This window comes from Squalius cephalus, assembly GCF_949319135.1.
Source record: "Squalius cephalus genome assembly, chromosome: 15".
Taxonomy (NCBI): Eukaryota; Metazoa; Chordata; class Actinopteri; order Cypriniformes; family Leuciscidae; genus Squalius; species Squalius cephalus.
In genome coordinates, this window is record NC_137136.1 from 18,626,986 (window position 1) to 18,654,646 (window position 27,661).

The 27,661-nt window shown below is 35.0% G+C and overlaps 3 protein-coding genes and 1 long non-coding RNA gene across 8 annotated transcripts in view; 3 read left to right on the forward strand and 1 right to left on the reverse strand.

Annotated features, from left to right (window-relative positions):
* Window positions 1-11,093, forward strand: part of setdb1b (SET domain bifurcated histone lysine methyltransferase 1b) — a 30,805-nt gene extending 19,712 nt beyond the window's left edge. For all 4 annotated transcript variants that reach the window (XM_079895904.1, XM_079895905.1, XM_079895903.1 and 1 more), the window contains 14 exons: window positions 115-244; window positions 792-927; window positions 1,008-1,139; window positions 1,439-1,727; window positions 2,039-2,391; window positions 3,234-3,350; window positions 3,465-3,634; window positions 3,747-3,989; window positions 4,656-4,817; window positions 7,975-8,147; window positions 8,335-8,422; window positions 8,711-8,967; window positions 9,120-9,208; window positions 9,897-11,093. In XM_079895904.1, the coding sequence (XP_079752030.1) occupies window positions 115-244; window positions 792-927; window positions 1,008-1,139; window positions 1,439-1,727; window positions 2,039-2,391; window positions 3,234-3,350; window positions 3,465-3,634; window positions 3,747-3,989; window positions 4,656-4,817; window positions 7,975-8,147; window positions 8,335-8,422; window positions 8,711-8,967; window positions 9,120-9,208; window positions 9,897-10,014 (2,457 nt within the window). In that variant the 3' untranslated portion in view covers window positions 10,015-11,093. The remainder of the gene's footprint in view (window positions 1-114; window positions 245-791; window positions 928-1,007; window positions 1,140-1,438; window positions 1,728-2,038; window positions 2,392-3,233; window positions 3,351-3,464; window positions 3,635-3,746; window positions 3,990-4,655; window positions 4,818-7,974; window positions 8,148-8,334; window positions 8,423-8,710; window positions 8,968-9,119; window positions 9,209-9,896) is intronic.
* A 573-nt stretch (window positions 11,094-11,666) lies between these two features.
* Window positions 11,667-16,785, forward strand: dicp3.1 (diverse immunoglobulin domain-containing protein 3.1). Its single transcript, XM_079895744.1, has 9 exons — window positions 11,667-11,764; window positions 12,118-12,432; window positions 12,519-12,824; window positions 13,042-13,083; window positions 13,274-13,351; window positions 15,107-15,135; window positions 15,237-15,311; window positions 15,456-15,524; window positions 15,697-16,785. Exons 1-9 carry the CDS (start codon window positions 11,707-11,709, stop codon window positions 15,784-15,786), a joined length of 1,062 nt encoding a protein of 353 aa, XP_079751870.1. The 5' UTR covers window positions 11,667-11,706; the 3' UTR covers window positions 15,787-16,785.
* Window positions 16,786-19,206: 2,421 nt separating this feature from the next.
* LOC307172970 lies at window positions 19,207-19,896 on the forward strand. The gene is made up of 3 exons (XR_013823788.1): window positions 19,207-19,233; window positions 19,642-19,670; window positions 19,843-19,896. It is a non-coding gene; the product is annotated as an uncharacterized lncRNA (long non-coding RNA).
* Window positions 19,897-21,275: 1,379 nt separating this feature from the next.
* LOC307172751 (uncharacterized protein) lies at window positions 21,276-27,135 on the reverse strand. Of its 2 annotated transcripts, none has more exons than XM_079895331.1 (9): window positions 26,997-27,125; window positions 25,959-26,279; window positions 25,573-25,878; window positions 25,374-25,460; window positions 24,798-24,887; window positions 24,235-24,263; window positions 24,003-24,077; window positions 22,048-22,113; window positions 21,276-21,977 (listed from the first exon to the last, which is right to left on the reverse strand). In XM_079895331.1, exons 1-9 carry the CDS (start codon window positions 27,046-27,048, stop codon window positions 21,864-21,866), a joined length of 1,140 nt encoding a protein of 379 aa, XP_079751457.1. In that variant the 5' UTR covers window positions 27,049-27,125; the 3' UTR covers window positions 21,276-21,863. The 2 variants fall into 2 exon arrangements, with proteins under 2 accessions (XP_079751457.1, XP_079751458.1); XM_079895332.1 differs by having other exon boundaries at window positions 21,282-21,977; window positions 25,374-25,451; window positions 26,997-27,135.
* Window positions 27,136-27,661: the final 526 nt, after the last annotated feature.

The following is a 27,661-nucleotide window of genomic DNA, read 5'->3' on the forward strand; positions in this document are numbered from 1 at the left end:
ACAGCGGTAATGGACAATTCCGCTTCCAACCTGTAGGGCGACCGAAGAGGAAAAGTTCCTTAATGTTGCTTTAATGACATTTGAACATGAAAAATATTGTTTTCAATGTTGCAGGATGATAAGCGGAGTGAGTGGATTTATCGTGGCTCTACACGACTAGAACCCATGTTTAATCTGAAAATGAACACCGCTAACAGTCAAGAGAAGAAAATGGCTGGTCAACAAAGACAGCGGCCTAATATGGGTAACTGATTGCTTCTCTGTTTGTCCACATGTGTTCATCTTTTACATTTTAAGGGAGTTGTAAGGCCCGTTCACACCAAGAACGATAACTAAAAAAAACATAACTATATTAGTGCCCAGAACATAACTTTCTGTTTATTATAAGCATGCACTGCTGTGATGTTGCCTGCCGCTTTAAATCCTCAAACCCTTAAAAGCAGAGGGGATTCTGATTTTCTCTCAATTATTTTTATCATCCATCAGTTGGAAAAAATAATTCTGAAAGTGATTCCAACAAAATGATTGTGCCAATAACATTATAGTTGTGGCAAGGACTAAATTTAGAATGATTTATAAAACTAGGCCTATATCTTTTTCATTATAGTTATCATCCTTGGTGTGATCAGGCCTTTAGTGTTTTTATTTATGCTTCCATTTTGATCTTGTTAATTTTATCCATGAACAGTTACAGTTACAGTTACTTACATCTTAAGTATTTACTGGTCTGTTCCTACTCTGCACTCATTTTCCAGTTCACATCTTTCTAAAAACTGTGTATGTGTTTTTAGGAGCATTGAGGACAAAGGGTCCTGTAGTGCAATACACTAGTGACAACAGTACTTCTGGTGCCAGTCGGCCTATAGCCCCGCAGCTCCCACCACCTCGGCCACTGCCTGCTGGACCCCCACAGCCTTCCCGCACAGAGTGAGTGCTTCAGGAGTTTCTATTCTTTCATAATACTGCCAAGCGTTATACCATGTTTATCTTTTTCTCTTCCATTTCAGGAGTCCAAGTTTAAAGAGTCAAATGGCTAAGAAGAGCACTGGTCCAGTTGCAATGCAGCCTCGTCAGGCCGTGACCTCTGACCTCCAGCCCAAAGCACTAATTGGCACTGTTCAGCAACCCAATACCTCCAGGTTAGCGTGATAACCCAGACACTGCGTACTTGTCACTACCGTCATCTGTTTAGATACTAAACACTGTCTATGCCACATTTCCTTTTTTGCCACTTTGTCAACATTTCCGTGTGTTATTATTGTCTTCAGTGGCCTGATCAGGTATAAAATACTGTTAAACAAGGTCCAAAAAGTTTTGTAATCCAGTCACTCAAATCAAATTCAGAGTTATTCAGAAATACATGTCTTTTTTGCAGAGTGATTATAATATAAGAAGTATACAAGCACTATGTACCAACATCTTGTTTTCTTACTTGCAGGCTCTTTCTTCTGCAGTCTGGACCTGTGCATACGTTAACGCCAATCACACCAACAACCCATAATTTGCAGACAACCGTGTCGACCTACACAAGTGAGCGTATTCCTCAGGAGCCATCGTATCAGGCCCCAAACGACCGACTCTTCTACCTTACACACAACTGCACTCCAGACTGTCTAAAGCGCATCCGGCCCACTCATCACAACTTGCACCGAGGACGCAACCCACTTCTTACGCCATTGCTCTATGAATTCCGGCGGATGACAGGCCGTAGACGACTTAACCGCAAGGTTTGTATGTCTTATTGGTGATATTTTGTGTTCGAAATTCAGTCATTTCAACAGAAATCGGCGCGAATAAGGACAAAATATTCCCCCACATAGATTTCATATCGGGTTTAAGGTGCTCATGCATATTCACCACGTTGACCAACACAAAGCTGCTTCATTTGAAAGTGACATCTGTGTGAACTATGGTTCATGATTCAGTATACTACAGACTAGTGGTAAACTGAAAAGTGTTTTTCCATGGTTGTTGCAAATATCTAAAGAGCATGATGATCCATATTAATTTTTAGTAACCATCTTCCTCTCTTGCTCAGATGTCGTTCCACGTCATCTACAAGTCCCCATGTGGCTTGAGTCTGAGGAATATGGCAGAGATCCAGCGCTACCTCTTCCAGACACTCTGTGATTTCATCTTCTTGGAGATGTTCTGTCTGGATCCCTATGTGTTGGTTGACCGCCGATTCCAACCGCAGAGGCCTTTCTACTTCATCCGGGACATCACAAGTGGCCGTGAAGACATTCCCTTGTCCTGTGTGAATGAGATTGACAACACACCTCCACCCAATGTGGCCTACAGTAAAGAGAGAATCCCAGCAGATGGAGTCTATATTAACACCAGCTCAGACTTCCTGGTGGGCTGTGACTGCACTGATGGCTGCAGAGACAAGTTAGTATCAATGATTAACTTTCAAAAAAATAAGTAAAAAAAAATGTCATGGTGAATAACAAAACCTCTTTACAATAGTTTGGCCTAATGTTTTAAAATATGCTATTTTCTAAGAAGTAATCAAGTCAACATGACGGAAAAATTCACCCCATCTATTTCCTAAAAGCATGTTATTGATCTTTTTGTGATTAATTCATCCTTGCATTAGTTCCTATTTAAATTTTATTTGACCTTATAATTTTTTATAAAAATCTCATAACTCAACCTTCAGGTAGCAGACTTGTTTCTGTTGATGTATGCTGGATTTTTCTAATCATTTAACCCTTAAACGCAACCTTGGGTCTTTATCGACCTGGGACATTATTCACAACCCTCTCCCTTTTTTTAAGTTAGACATTACCCTTCTTAGTATTTCTCAATCTATTTATTACAAGCAATATAACAAGAAAAATAAAATACAATTATTAAAAGTCTGTTTTCTGATACATTTTTTGTAAAAAGTGTAAGTATAGTGTAATAGTTTAAAAACTTTTCTCTGCCCACATCAAAGTCATGTGGTGCAACCAACATGAAGAAAAAACATAAAACAGGAATTTATATCAGAGACCTTTGCAGACCCTCATGACTATGTCTAGTTCAATAACTCTACAAAACAAGATTAGTTCAGGCTCTAAAGTGTCAAGTGGTGCAACTCAACAAGAACTTTTAAATAATGAATTTATTACTTGGTTACACCACTTTACATTTTTACAGTCATAAAATTTAAACTTGTTCTTGAAAATGAATACAAAGAGTACATATCTAAGTCCTGATTTTTGTTCTGTACCTTTGCTTGTTTGTAGATCCAAGTGTTCGTGTCATCAACTGACTCTACAGGCTACAGGATGTACTCCAGGTGGACAGATCAACGCCAACGCTGGATACCATCACAAGAGACTGGAAGAATGTCTCCCCACAGGGTCAGTGATTCATAACCAACCCTCTCATGTTGATTTCAACTTACTGTCTTCTAGCTCCTTTTAATTGTAATGTCTCTCTCTTTTTCCTTTCTCTTTCTCTGTTTACATTCTCAGAATCTATGAATGCAATAAGCGGTGTCGCTGTAATGCACAGATGTGTACTAACCGTCTGGTTCAGCACGGTTTGCAGGTCCGACTGCAGCTCTTTAAGACCCAGAATAAGGGCTGGGGCATTCGTTGCCTTGATGACATCGCCAAGGGCTCCTTTGTTTGTATCTATGCAGGTAACGCACTTGGACTTCAGTTTATTTAAAAGAACAACACTCCAGTGTTTAGTCTTGCCTAAGCTTTTCCATCTTACTGTTTTACATTAATATTTGTTTCTTACTCTTTCAGGTAAAATCCTGACTGATGACTTTGCCGATAAAGAAGGTTTGGAAATGGGCGATGAATACTTTGCCAATCTAGATCACATTGAGAGTGTGGAGAACTTTAAAGAAGGTTACGAGAGTGAGGCCCATTGCTCCGACAGCGAGGGCAGCGGGGTGGACATGAGCAGGGTTAAACTACCTGCTTCCTCCCATCACGGTAAATCCACCACCAAGATGGAGGAGCGTAACAGCAGCACTACCGGCAAAAGTGAGAGACCTATGCACACATCTGACTATTCTGCTTGTTCTACTATTCCACTACTACTTATATCTGTGTTATGGGGGGGGGGGGGAGTAACGACACCAACCAAGTCCGACTCAGTAATTGGACAGTAATTGGGTGTCAAAATTATGAATCCTATGGTAAAGGTGAAGCTCAAACAAAGTATTTGCCCCCCAAAAGTATTTAGCCATATTGATGGATAGTCTTCATTTCATTATAAGCAAAAAGGCCTCCTTTTCTAACTTCACTATTCTGAGACACCTTTGCACTAAACACATTTAACTAACCTGGCCTCTAGGTGATTTAGTGTGTCAGTTCTTCTCAAGTTCACACAGGTCTCCTAGCAGGTGTAGTTAACTACGATCATTAACTACGAACGTGATCAAATCACACTTTTTATTTATTTATTTTTATTTAATTTTTCATAGTATTTTAAAGTATTTTGCATTAAAAGATTGCTTATTTTTTTAAATGGCATTTGGTTTAAAAAAAAAATTAACTGATACTCAATGCATTGTATTTTAGTGTAGTATACTTTTTTTTTCTTTTTTCTTTTTCTTTGTGCTTGAGTACAAGTTTGTTATAATGTAGATCCAGCAGGTGAAGGTTAAAATATGTATATTATACTATTGTTTTTCACCCACTTACTAGGCCAAGACGATTCATCTGAAGACAGCGATGATGACAAAGACGAAGACTCTAATGATGAAAGTGACAGCTCAGATGACACATTTGTGAAAGACACATATTACACCACCAGCTCAGTGTGGAGGAGCTACACCACCCGCAGACAGGCCAAGGGAATGAAGGAAGGTGAGGACACACAAGTGTTTTAATCAATCTTCCCTCTCCTCAGACAGAGACAGAAGACAGGTCACTAGAGGGCAGACTTTGGTTGAAGTTTAGTTTGTGTGTGTGTGTGTGTGTGTGTGTGTGTGTGTGTGTGTGTCTTTTAAATTGTCAAAAAAACCTATCAAGAACATGGTCTATGTAGGATTTTTATGACAGTTACTACTACTAATAATAATATATATTATACAATATATTATATAAATGTCTTGAACAGTTTTAATAATATCATATTTTTTTATTATTATTTTAGTCATAGGGCTGGGTATCGAGTTCAATACTTTTTAGGTACCGACTGAATTGCCTCGATACCTAAGGGGTTAATCTCGTCAACATCAGTGCATGCAGCATGATTGTCTGTGGTGGAAAAACACTAGTTTACGCGGTTGCCTAAAGAGACGTGACTGCACGTGAGGCTGTAGTGTAAGCGTCCTAACCCACATAGATGGAAAAATGTGGAAAAGATCAAAAGTGTAGCTACGTTTCACCAGACTCTATGCCAGCAGTGCACGATGCAATATTTGTGACAAGATAATTGTTGCCAAGACCGGCAACATGACACATCTGATGAAGCACTTAACAGCGCACAGAATAAACTTGAGAGCAGAAAGTTGATCTGTCTTCTACTGCAAGAACTGGAGCGAGTCACAAATGAACCGAAACTCAGCATATAGGCTATTTGCCTCACAGACATGAGAAAGAGGCCTAGAAGCTTAAAATATGTCCACTTTTAAACAAACTAATTCGAAACAAATAGTTTTATTATATAATCCAAATGAAAGGTGCATTTCTCTTTATAGCCGGGCGTGCGTTCACTATACTGCAGGAATGATTAGTCAGCATCGTCATCTTCATCTTTACAACCAACACAGACTCAGAAAACACTAGTTTATTAGAAAACAATTTAAATGTCTCCTATTTTTTCCTGACACATTCATAATCATTAGGCTACTTTTGCCAGCGCTTTGCGGCAAGCTTTGTGTGCTGAGCGCAAGGCATATATCCTGCCCCCCAGTAGCCTATATTTAATTAAATTCACATTTAATTGTATATAATTTTTTTATAATTTACAATACATATAGTTTCAAAGCAGCTTTCCAGAAAAAAAACGTGTCTAAATTACAATTTAGAGTGATCTGTTATCAGAGGTGGTGACTGTGTAAGTAATGCATTTCAATGCAATTTTCATTGTTTCATTGTTAAACAGTGCATTAAGTTAAGGCAGAAACAACGAGCTCTACATGTTTTTAAATGATTAGGATACATAGAAAACTTTAGCATTGGTGCTTTTTTACAGACTCAAAATATAAAATCATATTTTTTTTTTAAGTTAATGTAATGTAATGTTGTTAAAACTGATTTAATTTTTTTATTTTCATAAAATTGGTATCGAAAAAAAGTATCATTCAGGAACCGGTAGGGCTGTGCAATTAATTGAATTTCAATTTCAATTTCGATTTTTGCTCCCAACGATCACCAAAATAGTATAATCGAGTAAAAACGATTATTTTGCCATTTTCTGTTTTGAAGGAACGCTCTTTTTGTCTTGTGTTCTGAATGACGCGCGCACGCGGTCATCCGCCCTTCCCGATGCCGTAAACTCTCTCAGCTTGAATGTTTAAACTGATAAGACTTAAAAAGAAGTGAAAATGATAAACTTTAGTTACGATGCAATGCTGGCCCAATTGTACAAGTGACAATTCCATCATATCCCGACTCATAAACGCGAATGTGTAGTTTCGACGCTTGCTTTGTCCAGCGCATTTTGAGAGACAGAGAGAGAGAGAGACGCATCACCGCTGTACACTCACGCGGTTTGTGAAATTGCGTCTTGGAGAAAGTTTTAAAATTATTGATTTGATTTTATAATCTGTGTGGATTCATTTAAGATACTCATACAATCTACATGCTAAAGTGAATCAATGTTTGTGGGGAATTTCCCGCATTATAAGTGGTAGACCTGCGGGAATTATTAAAATACTCATTGAAGTATTATCTGTTACATTATTTATTTTAATAGTTCAAAAAGTACAATCAATGTTCACATTTCGATTTTTAAGAATTGTTGAAAGGTGTCTTTGGTAACACTTTACAATAAGGTTAATTAATTAGCATTATAACTAACTTACCTTTGTTAAGATGAACTAATAATGAACAATAATTCTACAGCATCTTAGTTAATATTGATTTCACCATTTACTAATACGTTATTAAAATGAAAGGTTGTATTTGTTAACATTAGTTAATGCACTGTAACTAACATGAACAAACAATGAACAGCTGTATTTTTATTAACTAGCATTAAAAAAGATTAATAAATACTGTAACAAATGTTTTTCTCATTGTTAGTTCATGTTAGTTAATACATTAACTAATGTTAACTAATTAACATTAGGCTATTGTAAAGTGTTACCGTGTCTTTTTAATAAATGCAACACGTTCCCAGTCATGTGAAATAATCGTGTTACATAATCGTGATTTCAATATTGACCAAAATAATCGTGATTATGATTTTCCCCATAATCGAGCAGCCCTAGGAACCGGTATCGGTGAAGTCAAGGTATCGGTATCCAGAAAATTGTAACGATACCCAGCCCTATATAGTTTTTTGTGTATATATATCATATACAATATGATATTTATTTTATTTCTGTGGTGAAATGTCTTGAACAGTTACTACTACTAGTAATATTTATTATTGTTTTCATATATTATTTTATATATTAAATTATAAAGTATTTAACGTATTTTGTTTTTGTGGTAAAATGTATCTTGAACAGATGATGATAATAATAATAATAATAATAATATATTATTTAATATATAATGCAATATATTTTATTTTTGTGTGAAATTTCTAATATTTATTATTCCCATTATAATATGTAATGTCTAATATTTATTATTTGTTTTATTATAATTGTTATTACCATATGTTAAATTATACAAGATATTATGGTGAATGTGTCTTGAACAGTTAATAATAATAATAATTATTATTATTATTATTTTTAACTGTTCAAGACTCATTCACCATAGTATATTTTTTTTATTATTTAATATATTATACAAATATGTTTTATTTAATATTTCACCTTTTCCACCATTCTCTTTGCTGTAGAGAGTCAGGACAGTAAGGATGGGCTAAGTGTTTCTGCAGGCGAGGAGAGGAAGCCCCCTCCCATGCCAGAGGAGACCGGGAAGAGTAAAGTAGCATCTTGGCTCACCAGCCAATCCTCCACTTCTGCAAATCCGAGTGTCAAGGTGGAGGGAGCGATTAAGACGGAGAAGAAGGCGAGTGTAGTTTTTCATGCATCCTGTTTCCAATTTTACTTTTCACATGAAATGTCTCCCTTTTCTGTCTCTTTGTTCCTGTTTGTCTGTTTCACTCTGAGTCACTCTATTTCTCTCTCTCTCTTTCTTTCTCCATCTCTCTCATATCTGCCACTCTTATTATAATCTCTATCTGTCTTTTGTTTAGGATGTGATGACTCTGTCTGACAGTGATGATGTGCAAACTATCAGCTCAGGATCCGATGACAACAAGGAAAGAGAGAAAAAGACTCAGGGTGAGATGGAAGAAAAGGGCAAATTGCTTGTTCTCATCCATGGACTTAATTATATCAGTGTAACCGTTGCCATCCTTCAGTCAGCTGACTGAATCTGCATGTTGTAGTGGTGGATGAGCAGAAAACCTTTTTAACCCTTTACATCTTTATTATGAGATGAGATGCTCATCTTGTTGTGCAGGTGTGCTGTGAAAGCTCAATTAGAAGGTCAGATATTCTTACATTCATGAAGTCCCTATAACAAGCCATTATATAGAACATTGTTCGATCTCTCTGTCTCTCTCTCAGCTGTGGTGAAGAGGCAGGTGGCGGTGAAGTCCACACGTGGCATTGCTTTGAAGTCCCACGGTATGATGGTGAAAACGGGGGGAGGGGGTGCGGGAGGAGGTGGGTCAGGCCCATCTCGTGGGTCAGGCCCATCTCATGGACATGGAGGTGGCGGGGGTGAAGGTGGCCATAGAAACACCCGCCTGTTCTTTGACGGGGAGGAATCCTGTTATATCATTGATGCCAAACTGGAAGGCAACCTCGGACGCTATCTCAATGTGAGTACAATTCCAGATATAGACTTATATTCGACATTTGCATTTATTCATTGGAATCATAAGTCTAAGGATTCATTACTTGATTTTTAATTCGATGATAGTTAACAGCTGCTGTGTTTATATCCTCTCTTCTGCTTGTCTTTGTCCCACAGCATAGCTGCAGCCCTAATCTGTTCGTCCAGAATGTGTTTGTGGACACTCATGATCTGCGCTTCCCCTGGGTGGCCTTCTTTGCTAGCAAGTGAGCATGACATCAGTGTTTTTTGTGCATTTAAATTAGGAATAATTTAATGTATATGTTATCAGCCGAAGTTTGTTTGTTTTTATCGATATAGGCCGATATTGGATTTTTAATTGTACTGCTCATTTTCACATTTATATTACTGTTGTCGTCATCTAACGCTCACTTAAAGTTACTCTTTAAAAACACTAATAATTTAAATCCACATCTCAATGAATATCCATTTTTCATACTGTACATTATAGTGTTGATGCCTAAATTCACATTTAAAATTATGAATTTTAGTTTCTAGTGTTTTATTTTTTATTATTTTTTTTATTACAATTATACAGAATTTTAATACAGGCCATTTGTGTTATCAGACATGACAAAATGATTTTGCTTGCTTTTATGTCTCTTACATACTGTATATATGCAGTTTTTCGTCATCAAAAACTATTGAAGTTAATGTTCTTAATCAATTTTAAAAGTAGTCAGATTCATTAGTTTTAGTTTAGTTCTTCCATTTTAAGATTTACACCTTATAAGATTGGTGCAAGACATTGTTTTTTTTTGTTTGTTTGGGTTTTTTTGTTTAGAGTGTTTACATGAAGGTTTTTCATACTGATTTAGCTATTAGGTGAAATATTAACAGATTATTTGGCTGCATGTAAATATAATTTTTTTATTAATCTGTGTGTTTCTACAGGCGAATCCGAGCAGGGACAGAGCTGACATGGGATTATAATTATGAAGTTGGCAGTGTAGAGGGCAAGGAGCTTCTGTGCTGCTGTGGATCTACAGAATGCAGAGGACGACTGCTGTAACACATGCACACACACACGCATGCACACACACGTACACACACACGCACGCACTAAAAGTACCTCCTATTGTAGACGTGCCAGTGAAAGTAAGGTCTGTGCTACTGATAAGAACTGAGCAGACACTGAACGAAGATACATTTGTTGAGGAACTTACTGAGGTAATAAAAAATTGTATGTACGCATGTTTTCAAGCTTCACAGAGTTAAACCTCAAATGGGCCCATGGCATCGATCACTATGGTTTATGCAATCCTTACTGAAACAGTCATTTCTTTTTCACATACATATGTCAATCTCTAATGTTTTGCTTAGTCAATCTTTTGCTCTTCTTTTATATATGTAGTTTTGATAATGAAGATCCAAGTTTTTTTCTTTTTTCTTTAACTCATGGATTTGTGATTGTCATTGTATGCTACTGTGTAAATGTGCTTTTGTTGGTCAAGTTTATAAAAACAGACAAAATTGTACTTTTGTCACAATTTGAATAAAAGTTCTCCAAAGACCAAAAATGTCATCCTGTGTTGTAATGCTTGGTTTTCACATGGCTAAAAATAGTACTTATTGTGAGTTCATGGAAAATTGAGTCAAAAAAACCAGCAGTTAAATGATCACATTTCAAAAGAATCACTATGTGAATCTTATTTATACTTGTTAGCTTATATGAAAAAGAAAAAAAAAGTTAATCATGTAAATGACAGAAAAATGTATATAAACATCAACAACAGTCTTTTAAGTCTTCAGTAAAACTTAAGTTATTTTATGTTCGGGAAGCCATCTTTCAAGTGCTTTAAACGGCACTCAGTCAACACCGGTTGTAGCAACATTACCTGTGCCACAGGACACATACCCAACTAACTGAGCATTATTGCCTGCTTGAGTGGCTTGTGCCATTATGTAATTCACAGGCTAAATAGAGTGTATATATTATTTATTTTAGTCAATTTAGGAAAGGGCTGGTGGGAGCTAAGTACATATGGTTCTGTTGTGTGCATCATATATAGACACGGAGCTTCTGCGCTGACTGTTCATCCATTTTGGTTTTATTGTTCCATTTGGCGAATCTGAACAAAGTGTGATGACAAAAATAAAAATATGAAAAAAAAAATTCATGAGATTAGTTTATTTATATTCATGAGAAGGGTTGAATATGTGACAAATTAATGTTTTTTCTTTTTCCCGTTTTAAAGACAATGCTTGGAAATATTGTTTTTTAATATGAGAAAAATCATTGCCTGCCACTGCAGTTATTTTTTTTTCGTCTGCTATAATTACATTTGGGTCGGCCAGTTTGAAAGTTCTCACACTGAAGAACACATTTCACAATCAACCACAGTTCTGGAGAAGTGTGATAGGCTATATTGAAGGTTGTAACAAAAACTGTAGGCTGAAACTCCCTGAGCACAACTACAAGTTCCTCTGAGCGACTGTTACTACAGAATGTGTACTGTAAATTACTTGTAAGCATGAGTGAAAAGGCAAATTAGTATCTAATTTGAGTTGATATTTACAAGAGAATTGTGAAGCATCACTTCTGTATTATGTACAGTCATAGCGTCACACTAGCAACTGTAGCTGATTTAAACACTCAAATGGTCGGTTTAGAGGAAGTGAATAAAAGGAGGAGCTGATGATGTTTAAAAAAATGTTGTGACCACTTAATGAAGAGGAAGACTGGCAGAAATTAAAAATTAAAATGGCTCAATGTCATATGTTTCTGCTGGAACTGATTATTCTCTGTTCATTTTTAAAAGGTAAAGAAATCTGTATTTCCTCTACAACACATGCTATTACAAATCCTTGTTTAGTGGAATTAGTCTGGAAAAAGATTTGGTACATCAGCTTAGTTTTTTCTTGCAGTTATTCACGATGGTCTCTGAGTTGCTTAGTGTTTGTACATGTTCCTGAATACAGTGCAGACTTAGTGTAACGCAGAAATATGATGCACATTTATTTTTATATTAAGAGTATGTTGTTGATTTTAACAACTCTAAAAACTGTTTTCTGATATGAATTTATATTTTAAATGTTTTTTGTATGCCAGGATGTTTATGTGGTTTTGCTCTATAACATAATGATCACTCAAATTATCATACTTGTGCTTCAGGTACCAGTGAAGTGACTGAGACTCGTGTGTTCAGCAGTTCTGGTGAAAATGTCCGTCTGCCCTGTAATAATGCTCTTTCTGACTGCACATCAACTACATGGACCTATACCAGACTTTCAGGGACAGTTGAACTGATTGCTGGAGGGGAAAAGAAGAATGACATAGAGAGACGTGAGAGACTGAGTCTGGGGTCTGACTGCTCTCTGAACATCAAGAAAGTCACACAAGAAGATTATGGGCATTACATCTGCCGACAATATGTGAATGATAAACAACAAGGAACTGATGCACCTGTTTATCTGCATGTTCTTCGTGGTCAGTGTTTCTGTAACTTTTTAATAATACCTTAAAACTCGCATGTAATGAAAAATTTGAAATCTGAGATTTATATTCTGTTTCAGTCTCTTCATCATCCTCACAGACTGAGATCAGATCAGGCTCTGTGACTCTCTCCTGTCAGTTGTATTCATATGGAGTCTCTTGTGATACTTTGGTCCGTTCTGAGGGAATTCAGTTGATCTGGGTGAATCAGACTGGTGTGAATCTGATGACAGACTCCAGATATCAGATATTCTTCTCCTCAACACACTGTATCAGCACTCTGACTACAACACTCCTGAATGAAGATCACAACAGAGAGTGGAGATGTCAGGTTACTCAGAGAAATCATCCAAAGATCTCAGCCACATATACTGTCAAGTATTCAGGTAAGAAAACAATATTATAAATCAGTTTTAATAGACACTCCTAATATCAAGCACTATTAATATCATAACAAACCAAGGTTACAAAAGCTTCTTTCACTCGGACAGAAGTAATTTGAACCCAAAACATCCAAACCAATGTGATGGTCCAGTATAAATTATGAATATTATCATATATTTAACAACATGATGCATCTGAACTAACACTCATTCTGTACAGATCAAGAGGATCTCTCAGACAGACCAGCACCTCATAACCAAGGTACATGATGATGATGATGATGACGATTAAGACACATGACATTTGATGATGACATTTGATGACAGAAAAAATAAATGAAACATAAAGCACAGAACCAGGGCAAGACAAGGCAAAAGATTACGGAAACCTTTAATTCATTACAGATGGTACCCGTACATGACTCTGTTTCCCTATGTCCTCTCTCCTTTAGAGATAGTGATCTCTGCTGTGGTTGTTGCATTAGCAGTGCTTGTCGCTGTTTTCTGGGTGATCTATAAAAAAAAAGCTTGTGAGTTTCCTTGTTTCCTCCTTTTTATAATAATAATAATTAAATCATAGTTCAGATCTCACTTTATCATTATAAAACAACCATCATTTGTATGTATCATAGAAGCACATGGATTATGTGGATGTTGAATTATGAAGTGAACAGAAGTGTATTCCTGTAATATCAATCACAAAGTGCCATTAAAGTGTTAGTTTACCCAAACATGAAAATTCTATCAGTAATTACTCACCCTCATGTCGTTCCAAACCTGTAAGACTTTTGTTCATATTTGGAACACAAATGAATATATTTTTCACAAAATCTGAGCAATTTTTGTGCCTCTATTGGCAGTTACGCAACTACCACTTTGGTAAAAGTGGTAAAAGTGAGTTTTTACATAAAGATTGTAAAAAATAATCCCTATGAATTTGAGCGGTTATGTCCAAATTTTCTGAAGACAGAACAGATTTACTTAAGGCTTTCATTCCCATATAAACATTCATCAACTCATACATCAGTTATAATAAACGGAAGCTCAAGCATGTTCGCTTGATGTGCGAGAACCAATGAGGTTCATTCTCATGTGTTACGCAGCACATTTGAACTTCTGCAAGAACTAAAGAGGTTAATTCTTGTGTCACGCATAGGGTTGGGTATCGTTTGAATTTTAACGATTCCGATTTCAATTCTGCTTATCGATTTCGATTCTTATCGATTCTTAATTTTGATTCTAATAAGGTCAAATAAAAACTTAGATATTCACATTTAGTCTTATTGTAAAACATTTCATTTTAGCTGAATATCTTGAACAAAAATTCAATTTGCCTGTGGTTTAAAAATACCATAAAAACAACTATACTAACTAATATAAATTTCAAGCATTATTAAAGACAAGTAAACACTCACAGCTGTAAAATAACAGCTAAAAACCAATGAGGTTTGTTCTCGCATGTCAAGCAAGTTCAGTTGAGCTTCTGTTTATGTTCGCTGATCAATGTTTATATGTGAATAAAAGCCTAAATTCAATCTGTTCTTCATATAAGCGATTGTGTCTCTTCAGAAAATTTGGGCTAAACCGCTCAATTCATATGGATTAATTTTACGATCTCTTTATGAAGTTTTTGAAGCGTCAAAGTGATAGTTGCGTAGCTGTCATTGGAGAGAACAGAACTGGCTCAGATTTTATTAAAAATATCTGAATATTTGTTTTCTGAAGATGAAGATGAAGACGGAAGTCTAACAGGTTTGAAACGACATGAGGGTCAGTAATTAAAGGGATAGTTCACCCAAAAATGAAAATTCTGTCATCATTTACTCACCCTCAAGTTGTTTCAAACCTGTAAGAATTTCTTTTTTCTGCTGAACACAAAAGAAGATATTTTGAAAAATGTCTGTAACCAAACAGTTGATGGACCCCATTGACTTCCATAGTAGGAAAAAAAAATACTATGGAAGTCAATGGGGTCCATCAACTGTTTGGTTACAGACATTTTTCAAAATATCTTCTTTTGTGTTCAGCAGAAAAAAGAAATTCTTACAGGTTTGAAACAACTTGAGGGTGAGTAAATGATGACAGAATTTTCATTTTTGGGTGAACTATCCCTTTAATGATAGAATTTTCATTTGAAATCTTGTCACCAATTTTAATGGTGCAACAAAATCCTTGCCTTTTTTATTTGAATGTAATTAACATTGGAACATTTAACATTTTGTGTTTTTGTCTGTTTTATCATTAATACTCATATTACATGAGTCATTTTCATCACTTTTTTTCAGATAATAAAAGAGAGACTCACAGCTCTGTGGTGAGTTCAGTAATGCCAATGATTTAGATTTGATTACTGTCTTTAAAGTTCAATTAAGTTTGTAATCCATGCAATTGCTTATAACTATTTGTTATCTAAAGTTCAAAGATGTGAATGAACATAAAGGGACCTATGAAACAATCAACATGGCCATTCCTTCTATGCCAAACGCCAATGTGAGTGAACAAAATGACTTAAACTTCATTAAGTTTGAAGTTCATTCATTATATATATCTATTTGTCTATTCTTTGATGAAGTTTATTAAAACTTTAAGTGTAGTGACAGATGTCTGATTTGCCATGTTTCCATTGATGTTTAGGAACAGACAGATGATGTGACCTATTCTGAGGTTACTTCTTCCAGTAAAAAGCAAGTACAAATGGACAATGTGAGTAGATATCAGCATGTTCACTTGTTCTTTCATCAGAGAAAATTCCACGCTCCCTCTCTCATCTATATGCTGTTGATATGTAGCTCTGAATTTGTAGATAAATGAAGTACATGAAGTAATAATAGCCGTGGGTTCCGCACTGATTGACCAATCTGTGGTGTTCTTCCAGGATCATTCTAATGACACAGTGACTTACGCTGCCATCAGAGGAACAGAATATGCACCTCAGGATGGACTTTATGCCTCTGTGAAAAAGTAGAAAACAAATACCCCTCGCAAATAAACTTTGATGCAAACATTCTTTTATTCAAATCGCTGCAGAACTTCATGTTATGAACAGATGAGCAGTTTGGTAATTGGCAGAATTATATATTTGTATGTGAAGGAACAGAACTTTTATATTCAGTTATATTATTAATATTTGTTGTTCTGTGAAAGAGTAGAAAGACACAATTCAAAAGCAATACTGTAAAAATGTTTCCCAAATTTTCAACCACATGTAGTAGAGGGGGAAAAACATTTTGTATAAATATAAATCAGATTTATTCTCAACCTGTAGTCTGGGTCAGTAACGTTTGCTTATTTAACCAGTCTTCACACAGATGAGACACAAAACACCTCCATTGACCGGAGGGAAGGTTTATCAGTTGGATTTTTGTCTTAAAATATGTAATATTCCCTGGAAAATGACATTATGAAGTTGGTACTCTTGCTTTTGGCATGGCTTTCTCTTATACATAAAATAAAATAGGTAGACAGTAAGCATTAGGCCTATTTCAGCTTCTATTCAAATGATATTTTACTTAAATATTCTAAAATGGGACATTGCAGTATATAAATGTCACAGAATGAAATGTCTGTGTTTTCACACATATCATCAGCATGAAAATGTCAAAGGTTAAAACAAAAGATTTTGTGTCTTAGACAAAAACAAGTTACATTTTTGCCAGAGAATTTGAACTATACACAAATATTTAAAACATCTGTAAAAACAAATCTGTAATCATCCGAATTATTAAACTAATACAAACATTTATCTCAAATGTCAGATGTACCCTGGTAGTTTCTTGTGTCAAGTAACCAAAAGTGTGTGGCAATACTATTGAGCCCTTTTTCTTTTCTCTTTACTTTGTTAATGGTTTCATGTTTAATTATCTTTAATTTCTTGGTTGCAACTTCATTTCTCATCTGTTCTTTTACTGTATTCATTATTGTATTTATATGTGTACCATATAAAGAACTTTGGAATCATTGTTTTAAAGGTTCTATTTATTTATTCATGGCGGCAGCAAGTCTACAGCTCTGATTTTTAAGTTTGTGTGTCAGGCTATTCATCATGCCCACCTTTGTTCAAAAGTTTGGAATAATTAAGATTACCAAGGCTGCATTAATTAAATCAAATATACAATAAACAGTAATATTGTGAAATATTTTTAGAATTGAAAAGAACTGTTTTTTATTTTAATATATTTTAAAATGTAATTTACTAAAGAAATTCTACAATCTGAAAGTGATGTGCATGTTTAAAGTTATAACATGATGACATTTTCCAGAGTTATTTCAATCACTGTTTCGAAACATGTGACTCCTCAACATGTAAGTTTCATCACACTGGTTCATCCCACATAGAGAAATGTTCATTTTTAAACCCAGTTAAGACTGAGTGACTACATGAGTAATGTAATTACATGGTCATGTCTTTGACAGTACCAGATACATTTTTTTAGTGATCACTGAATGAAAGAGTCTTTCTGAACCTGGGAAATAACAAGCAGGGAAGCTGATGATGTTAAATGGAAGAGAATATCAGAAACTGAAAATGGCTGATAAGTGTCTTATGTTTCTGATGGGACTGATAATTCTCTGCTCATTTCCCACAGGTAAACACATTTCTATATGCTCTATAATACATCTGTGGAAAAAACCCTTATGGAAAATAATGATTTTTTAAAATGTAATATATAGCATAATGATCACCCAAATGTATTGTGTTGCAGGCATGAGTGTAGCAGAAGAGACTCATGTGTTCTGCAGTTCTGGTGAAAATGTCAGTTTTCCCTGTAATAATACTCTTTCTGGCTGCACAACTATATGGAAATGGAACCGTGACAGGTTAGAGACATTGAAAAAGAGAGATGAGAGACTGAGTCTGGGGTCTGACTGCTCTCTGAACATCAGGAAAGTCACACAAAAAGATTATGGAATTTACACCTGCGGACAACAACAAGGAACTGATGGACATGTTTATCTGCATGTTCTTCACGGTAATTGTAGGATAATGTAAACTGTATTTAAAAAATGCCAAATTCTCCATTTACACTCACAGATTACTGAAAAAAATAAGCCTGTCATGTGATTTCTGTCTTATTTTCTGTTTCAGTCTCTTCATCATCCTCACAGACTGAGATCAGATCAGGATCTGTGACTCTCTCCTGTCAGTTGTATTCTGGAGTCTCTTGTGATACTTTGTTCCGTACAGAGGGAATTCAGTTGATCTGGGTGAATCAGGCTGGTGTGAATCTGATGACAGACTCCAGATATCAGATATTATTCTCAACACACTGTATCAGCACTCTGACTACAACACTCCTGAATGAAGATCACAACAGAGAGTGGAGATGTCAGGTTACTCAGAGAAATCAACTGAAGACCTCAGCCACATATACTGTGAAGCATTCAGGTGGAAACAATATTGCATCTCATCATATATCAGTTTTAGTAGGCCCTAAAGTTTAGTAGGCCTTTAGTAATGTCAGAAATTCTATTAATATCTTTCAGCCAGGATAAACAGAGTGTGCAAAAATTATAAAAAAATAAAATAAAAAAAGTAAAAGCATATTGTGCTTTAATTGTTAAATTTGAGGTAATACTTTAAAATAATGTTCAATTCTTTAACATTAGTTAATGAAATAACTGACAATGCACAACCCTACTTTTACAGCACTTTTGTATTAATGTTAATGTTAATTTCTACGTATAATACATTTTTAACATTTCACATATAATTAATTGTATAAATTAACATGAATGTATTATGAAAAATTAAATTAACAATGAATGATATATCATTCATAATAATCTGGTATATAATAACATAATAATAACTAACACTATACAGCTCAAGCTGGTATAACGACACCAGTGATTCCAGTCCACATCACAAACTCTGAGGATCCCTCAGCTAGAAACACACCACAAACACAAGGTAATCACTGTCTTTCTCACACCAGTGTTTCTCACATATACTTTTCTTCTCAAATCAGTCCCTATAAATATAACTGATTTCTCTCTGGGGAGACGGAGTGGATTACAAACTTTGTGAAAACTAATTGTAAACAAGTTCGTCAATGTGCTTGAGACTTTAAATCTTTGAATTTTGCTTAAGAAATATTAAAATGATTGTGGAGACAAAAGCATAGAGCTGTAACTGTAAAAAAAAAGATTAAATACAATTTGTAAAAAGAATGTTTCTAGCTTAATGTTCTGCTGAGATTGTTGTTTCAATTCAGCTCATACATCAAAACATATTCCACACTCTGAAAGTACATCATTTCCAAATGCACTATACAAAATAACAAGATGGATTAAAACTGACCCTGAACGTGTTTTTCTGTAGTCTCTCCTTTAGTGCTGGTTGTTATATTTCCTGCATTAGCCCTTCTCCTTCTTGCTTCTATGCTGTGGGTGATTTATACAAAAAAGGCTGGTAGGTTATTGTAATTATTAATATTTTATAACAAACAAACAATATAACTTTAATAGTGTACATCACTTTCAGGTTGTATTGCTGTGAAGATTAAGATTTCTTTAATAAATTACATTTTAAAATATATTTAAATAAAAAAATTCACAATATTACTGTTTATTGTATATTTGATTTAATTAACGCAGCCTTGGTAATCTTAATCATTCCAAACTTTTGAACAAAGGTGGGCATGATGAAATGAGGGCTAAATTAAATGTTTTATAGAAAATACAATTCCAATTAAAAAGTCACTTCATGACAACAGAAGCAAAAGTGAACTCTTCTTAACAGTTTCAGGATAATGCATTGATCTAGATATGTGGATGTGCTATATCTTGCCTAATATTTTTATTATGTGACATTTTACAGATAACAAAGAAGAGGCTGTTTATTCTGATGCAAGTATTATTTCTTATTTGTTGTCTATTTGGTAAATCCAATTTATGAAGGTAATTAACTGCCTATATACTCTAGCACTTGTATACAATAAAAAAAAATGATAAGAAGTTGTCAAGTTGTCAGAGTAAGTACTCATGTACCATATTTGTTTATGTGTCTATTGATGTTTAGGTGATGACATATGTGTCGTATTCTCGGATTCCAGCAGAAAACATGTCAAAGAGAGCAATATGAGTAGATACTGCCACATCCATTCCTCAGTGTCCACTGACGCTCCGAATCAAAGAAAATGGCCCAGGGGCCAGATTCACAAAATAAAATAAAATAAATAGACACAAAGAAATTTCATTGCAATAAGATTTATTTTATTTTATAAAATAAAGAAATATTTAAGTAACTCTCCTTTTTTCCTTTCCTTTTTTAACTTTCCTTTTTTTCAAGATAATCTTTCTTGAATTTACCACATTGGCTGGTGGTGAGAAGAGAATACGGCAAAGTAAACATGAGTTTGTCTATGAATGCTGCCTTTAAGAACGAATTACATATTAAAGACGTATCAATATCCCAATGTCACCTCAGCTGTTTATTCTTCTTTTGTTGTCTGATTATAATGAATTATTGCATTTGTATCTTATTCTCAGAAGTGTTTGTCCTCTCATATTTAGTTATGTCCATATTTGGAGATTTCTCGTTGTTGAGTCACAGGAACCCAGCAGTCTCTGCACCAAACACTGCATGATTTTACAGAGAACAGGAAGTTGTAACCAGACATGTGTTGTGCCTGGAAGTCAATGAAATCACAATGTGCCCTTTTAACCTTGTCATGACAAGAGAGAGGAAAGACTTCTCTTAACTGAACCTCCACTTCATCTATAATAACATGATTTCTTCAGACATCAGTTATACGGTTCTTTCAACTTTTTGTGCAGAACAGAATTGGAAGCTTCTGTTCATCCAATATTTTTTCAAATTCTGACAAATGTTTCACTTGACTGAATTGAATCTGACACTTTTGTAAATTATGAGATGAGAATTTTGCTGCTAAAGGCACACCGGGGTAAAAGGCGCTTTTGGCTTTATTTTCCTTTAAACCACTGGATGGCTCAAAAATTCACCTCAGCACTTTTCTTAGCAACCATGTTTGACTATGAATGTGGAATCTCCAATAGGGAGCACTTGCATTCTCAGGCTGTGTCCAAAAGCTTAAAAATGCTGCACCTTCTGAGGACATTTTCCCAGAATGTTTGGTTTATAAGAGTAAAATTATAAGCATGATGAGGCTGTAAAAGCAGACTGTTTACCTATTTGGGATTTGATATTTAATGTTTTTTTTTTATTTATTTTTTTTATGTAGATGTATGTAGCAAAATGAGAATCTATAATATTATTTATTATATTTTGAGACAAAGGTCTTGTAATGTTTTCAGTTTTGTTCAAGGTAATTAAAGCGTTAAAGTAAAATGCATTAAAGCATGGCATTTGGGGTAAAAGGAGCCCCTGCGGTTGGTGCTAAAGGCGTAATAATTAACATGATAATAAATGTGTGTGGTAAAAGGACCACCTTGCCACCTCATACATTTGTAAGATTTTTAAACAAAACAAACCACTTTTATGATTTATTTTCACACAAAATCTGTTGCTTCATCAACGTTCAATAAAATCATACATATTGTTTTTATGCAATCATATACTATGGGAGTAGTGAAAAGCACATTTTTATTAGGGTGTGCCGTTAGCCCCATTGTACCCTACATAGTACGCAATCACCAGAAAGATGATCGGCTGAAAGATGAGAATATGACGACACAGCGCTTCCTCTACAGCTCTGCTCAGTAGAACACTTTCGATGAGGATGAGGATGTTGTAAAACAGTATGACTATTTTTAATTAAAAACAGTTACTGGAGAATGAAGGCGCAAACAATTAAGAGAAAATGGAAGATTTGGAATGATTTATTATTTAAAACTGTTCTCTTGATCAACAAACAGTTACTATGAAATAAAAATCCTTAAAGTCCTACAAATAAATATAGGCATAGGAATCCATACAGTCGGATCACTCCGATGTGGCGTCAAACGTGACCGACTGAAAGGGAACAGTATTTACCATGTCAACAGGTTAACAAAGTCAATTATAGGCAATTCTCTGCTCATGATATCATGAGTTATTTGTATAATTAATAACTGATTCAGTTATTTGTGATGGTTCTGGTTCACAGAGGAATAAAGTTGACTGCTGTTATCCTGAGGTCCAGCTGTTGCTCCTCTGATGGAAGCGTAAGTCACTTTATCATCATCATCAATAACCTGAAAGAACATCACAGATATTGTCAGTTTTGAGAGAAGATGATGGAAGTACAAAGAAGTGTTTACCCACCTTGTTATTTTTGCCTTGGTTTTTATTGAATGTGGCAATCTCCGTATAAGTCACGTCTTTCTGCTCCTAAACATCAGTGGAAACACAGTGAACTAAAGTACAAAATCCATCACTACTTTGTAAAGTAGGCTAATTATTATGCAGGTGCTGCAAATATTTTAAAATATGTTGTGTCATGTGCCATTTTCCCCTTAAGGTTTTGTGAATATCTAATATTTGTAACAGGACTTTTAATGATTGTGTTACTTCGCTTGTCTGTGTTAGTGGTGGGGATTTTCAGTGACTCTTTCTGTACATTAAATCATTTGGATGGTAGGGGGTGACGGGTCCGAGACTAGGAAAACTGCTGATCGGAGTAATGATGTGTAGCCTACACTACAACAGAAATAACCTCCTAACCCACCCACACCCTAACAGGCAGTTTACGGGACCAATTGTAAAGACCTTTTGGCACGCCCCCTACTTTTCGGCATGCTCATTACTCCTACCTGCAGATATACACACTTGCCATTTTGAGTGAGTCATTGAATCATTTATTCAAGCGATTTATTCAAAATGTTGATTCATTGAGGAAGGAAACACCTCCGCTGCTCGGTGTGTTATGTTGTGACCTCATGAAAAAACGGAAATATTGTGGCTAAAATAAGTTACTCTTATTTTATAATTAACTTATTCATTATTGAAAAAGGGAATATCAGGAAATAGTGCTGCCTTCATGTTAATAACTTCTCAGAAAAAGCCCATGACGTCAGTGCTATTTCAAATGTGACGTATTCAAATTAGAATTGAACACATCTTCTAAATTAGGCCAGCATCCTGAATCTGTGGCGTATGAAAGTAGTTCCACAAAGTGTTGGGACACTTCAGGTTTTCTTAATTATTTACACATTTGTTGTGTCCAATTGTTGTGTAAAATCAATATCGCTTTTTCGTTTTATACAAATCCAACTGCCATTATCTTGTCTCAGTTAATGATGGTAGCGCCTCAGAGGACTTGAGATTAAAGGGGTCATGACATGAGAAATCCAATTTGCATTGATCTTTTGACATATAAGAGTTCTTTGTACCATTAAAACATCCTGCAAGTTTCATAGTTTAAAACGTCCTCCTCATTATAAACAAAGCATTTATTTATTAAAGCTTAAAACGGTTTGCTTGAAGATTGTGGGATTTGTGACGACACAAACAAATACCATTTGCATATGACTTGCCCCAGAGTAAGACATCGACGAATAGTTATGCATCATTGCTCCATAGCCCCGCCCACTGGCATTCAGTCGCCTAATGGCTGGCTGATATTAAAAGCAAATAGAAGAACCCATGATAATTACTGACACTCTCTACACTGGATCCAGTGTACAGATGTGTGTAGAGTTTCTGACATACTCCACACACTTGAGTCTGTCGACAACAAGACAAATGTAAGATTGTAAGAACGTTCGCCTTGAGGCGGACAGTTTTAACAGCTTGCGTCTCTGTACAGGACCCTGCGTCAGGAACAAGTGGATGGTTTATTTTAATGGTGTCCCGGATTGTATGTTTGTTCTATGCAATGATGTTAGCCAATCATAATATTGGCCGTTTGATGACAAGCCTTAAAAGAGCCGCCCCTAAATTTTTTTACACCTGGTCAGAATGAGAGCTGAAAATAATAATTTTTATGCATATAAACTTATTTTTTTGTGCAAAAACTTTATTAACACTATAAGTGAACCTCAAGGAATATTTAAAATAATTTAAAAAATCCATGTCACACCTCTTTAATCATTGCAGTGTTCATCTTTTTGCTAGTCTGATTTTGTAGGCCTACATTGCAGTGTTGGTGAGCAGCTGTGTAACAATTATAATGTACATTATAGTATACTTAACATTACGAGGGATAATGGGCTAAAGAAACTGTCAAATATACACAGATATGAATTGCTTATGGAAGATGAATCATATGGGTCACTTACATTGGCGCTGGCAGTAGGATGAATGGAGATGTTGATTGTATCATTGGTTCCATTATATTTATTCATATTTGTGACCTTTAGACAAGAAACAATATTCTAAGTTTTGCTGTTGCGTTTATCTAAGGTGAGTGAAAACAGTACACATACTGGACAGTCTATCCAAGCTTATAGACGCAAAAAAAAAATAAGCTCATGGATCAACATCACGGGTCTTTGCTATTTTGATACTTACCACAGAGTCATTAGTCCCTCTTCTAATATCTGAGGAATAATTATCACAAAAACAAGAGTAAAATACAGTATGTCGTTAATTATTGCAGACTGATAATTGATATTGACAATTATTTAGAAAAATTCTAATGCTGTGTGAATAGTAACTTTATATTGACCTCAAAATGAAAATTCTGTCACCATTAACTCACCCTAATGTCATGTTGAACACAAAAAGAATAAGACATTTTGAAGAATGTTGGTAAACAAACAGTTTTGGTCACCATTGACTTCCATTGTATGGACAAACACAAACAAAAACACATTTCTCAAAAAATCTTACATTTCACAGAAGAAAGAAAGTCATACAGGTTCGGAAAAACATCAGGGTTAGTAAATGATGACCACATTTTCAGAAATTACACAAGTGTCACAAACTATAGTTCAAGTTTACCACTTTAAAATTTTTATCATCACATCTTTCCAAATTAATATTTATATGATAAAACTGATGGGCTGTAAATTCTTTGGATGTTTTGGACGTTGTCTGTTGTCACAAAATATGAGCTAAAATGTAAAACTCACCACCTCTTTTTTTACAAACCACCCAAAGAATAACAGCAGGAAGGAGAACAGCCAATGCAGCAACTACACCAACACCAACAATCACAATCTCTAGAGGAGAGACAATATAGAGTATAGAGTTACACACTCAGATCCAGATGAAAACAACAGCAGAACGTTTATATATTACTGTGTCATTTTAAACAAAAATATAAAAACCACAAGTTCTGACACACTTGCAAACAAAGTGTACATTGTATGTTTGCTAAATGTGTTTTAGTAAACACAGGCATGATTGGTTTAGATTGACATGATTAAAGAGTTACTTTTCACATAAAAATAATTCCATGTTGTTTTTATCTATTTAGTTTTTATGAGTGACAGAAAAAAGCGTTAACCTTTAAACATGGGCAATGTTTGTGATCAGCTGTACTATAATATCTCCAAAGCAAAATGAGTTATTTACATGCTAAAAAAGTCACTTAAATGAGAACTACTGGAGCTACTGGAAACAATTCAAATGAGAAAGACATACAAAAACATTTAAATACATGCACAGTACATTTATTAATAAACATTCAACAGCTGATTATGTACCTGGTTGTGTAGAAGTTACTGGTTTATTTACAGTTGTGGTTTTCTCTGTGCTGGTGACTGGAGTCAGTGTCTTTGTCTCTGTTGGAGCTGTAAAATATTAATTTTAAGATGCATTATACTGTAGAATATATATTTATTTTATTCTTGATGATCAATACAAAGTAAAAAATAAGTAACATAATAAATAACAACAATTTACCTGAATACTTGACAGTATATGTGGCTGAGGTCTTTGGATGATTTTTCTGAGTAACCTGACATCTCCACTCTCTGTTGTGATCTTCATTCAGGAGTGTTGTAGTCAGAGTGCTGATACAGTGTGTTGAGGAGAAGAATATCTGATATCTGGAGTCTGTCATCACACTAACACCAGCCTGATTCACCCAGATCAGCTGAAGTCCCTCAGAACGGACCAAAGTATCACAAGAGACTTCATATAAATACAACTGACAGGAGAGAGTCACAGAGCCTGATCTGATCTCAGTCTGTGAGGATGATGAAGAGACTGAAACAGAAAATAAATCACAGATTTCAAACTTTTCATTACATGTGAGTTTATTATTAAAAAATGACAGAAACACTGACCATGAAGAACATGCAGATAAACAAGTGCATCAGTTCCTTGTTGTTCTCCAAGTCCATTCACATATTGTCGGCAGGTGTAAAGCCCATAATCTTGTTGTGTGACTTTCTTGATGTTCAGAGAGCAGTCAGACCCCAGACTCAGTCTCTCACGTCTCTCTGTGTCATTCTTCTTTTCCCCTCCAGCAATCAGTTCAACTGTCTCTGAAAGTCTGGTATAGATCCATGTAGTCGATGTGCAGCCAGAAAGAGCATTATTACAGGGCAAACTGACTTTTTCACCAGAACTGCTGAACACTTGAGTTACTTCTGCTACAGTCATACCTGGAACACAGTACATCTGAGTTATCATATTTTTCTTATTAATATATTAACAGAGAGAATTAAAAAATCTGGATTAATTATTTAACCTTAAATGACATAGCAGATAAAAAAGTCTGTAAATACAAAGCATGTCTTGAATGAGACACAAATGAGTTGTCCTGTTTTAGGCAGTGAATGAACTAGACTAATCTGGACATTGTGAATACCACTGAAATACAATCTTATGTAGCAGTTCACTTTAAAACACTTAATTACTCATGTGCTCTCAAACCTGTGCATTTCATAAAATATATTTTCAACAGTTTCAATTGTTTTGTCCATGCAAAACAGGGGTCCCAAAAAAAACTTTTTCAACAAATAAGTTTGGAATAAATATTTATTTTATAAATCATACAAGTTTGGAACAACATGAAAATGAGTAAAGGATGACAGAAATTTCATATCTAAGTGAACTATCCCCTCAACATAAACCTGACTTCTGAAACATGCTTCAGACTTGAGAATGAGTGAGAATAAAACATAATGGCATTTGTCAGAGAATTCTATAATAAAACAGTATGTACAGCATACGAGATCATAACATAAATAATTCAAACTAAATCTTAGCCAGACTCTATGCCAAAGTAAGGAAAAAAAAAAAAAAACAACATTTTTATATTTTTTAATAAATGGCTGTTCCTATTATACAGATAAAAAATATTTTATATATTTCTTTACCTGTTAAAAATGGACAGAGAATTATAATTTCCAGGAAACACATTTGACACATTTTCTCTTTTGAACAATCTTCCGACAATCCTTCTGACAAACCTTCCTCTTATCTGACCAACTAGAGTTTAGAATCTCACTATACAGCTGCGTTTCGCTGACTGTTGATGTGTGTAATGGAGAAGTGTGTCACATGTTCATGTATTTCAACTTTTCAGTTGTCTGACCCTTATATCATTCTGTATAGACCTATTTGTACTGAATCAACAATATGCACTGACCAATGACCATGAATATTGGTAGTGGTCGACCTATATATCGCCAAGACTGATTCATCGGCCGATGTGTTTTTCTGCTTGGACGATGTGTCAGAAGTGGCGCGCCAGACTTTAATATTTTCTTCATTAGTTTATGGTCTCTGTTTAAGTATACATTGTTAGATAGAACTATTAAACAATGTAAACAGTAAATGCATGCAAAGTATTACAATGTTTGATTTTATATTATTTGTCATAAAAAGGCAAACACTGTCATATTTTCTCATTTACCATCAGCAAATACGCATTATCATTTAAACCAATCTTGGTAACACTTTATAAGGTTCATTAGTTAACATTAGTTAACTAAGAATGAACAATACTTCTACAGCATTTATTAATCTTAGTTAATATTAG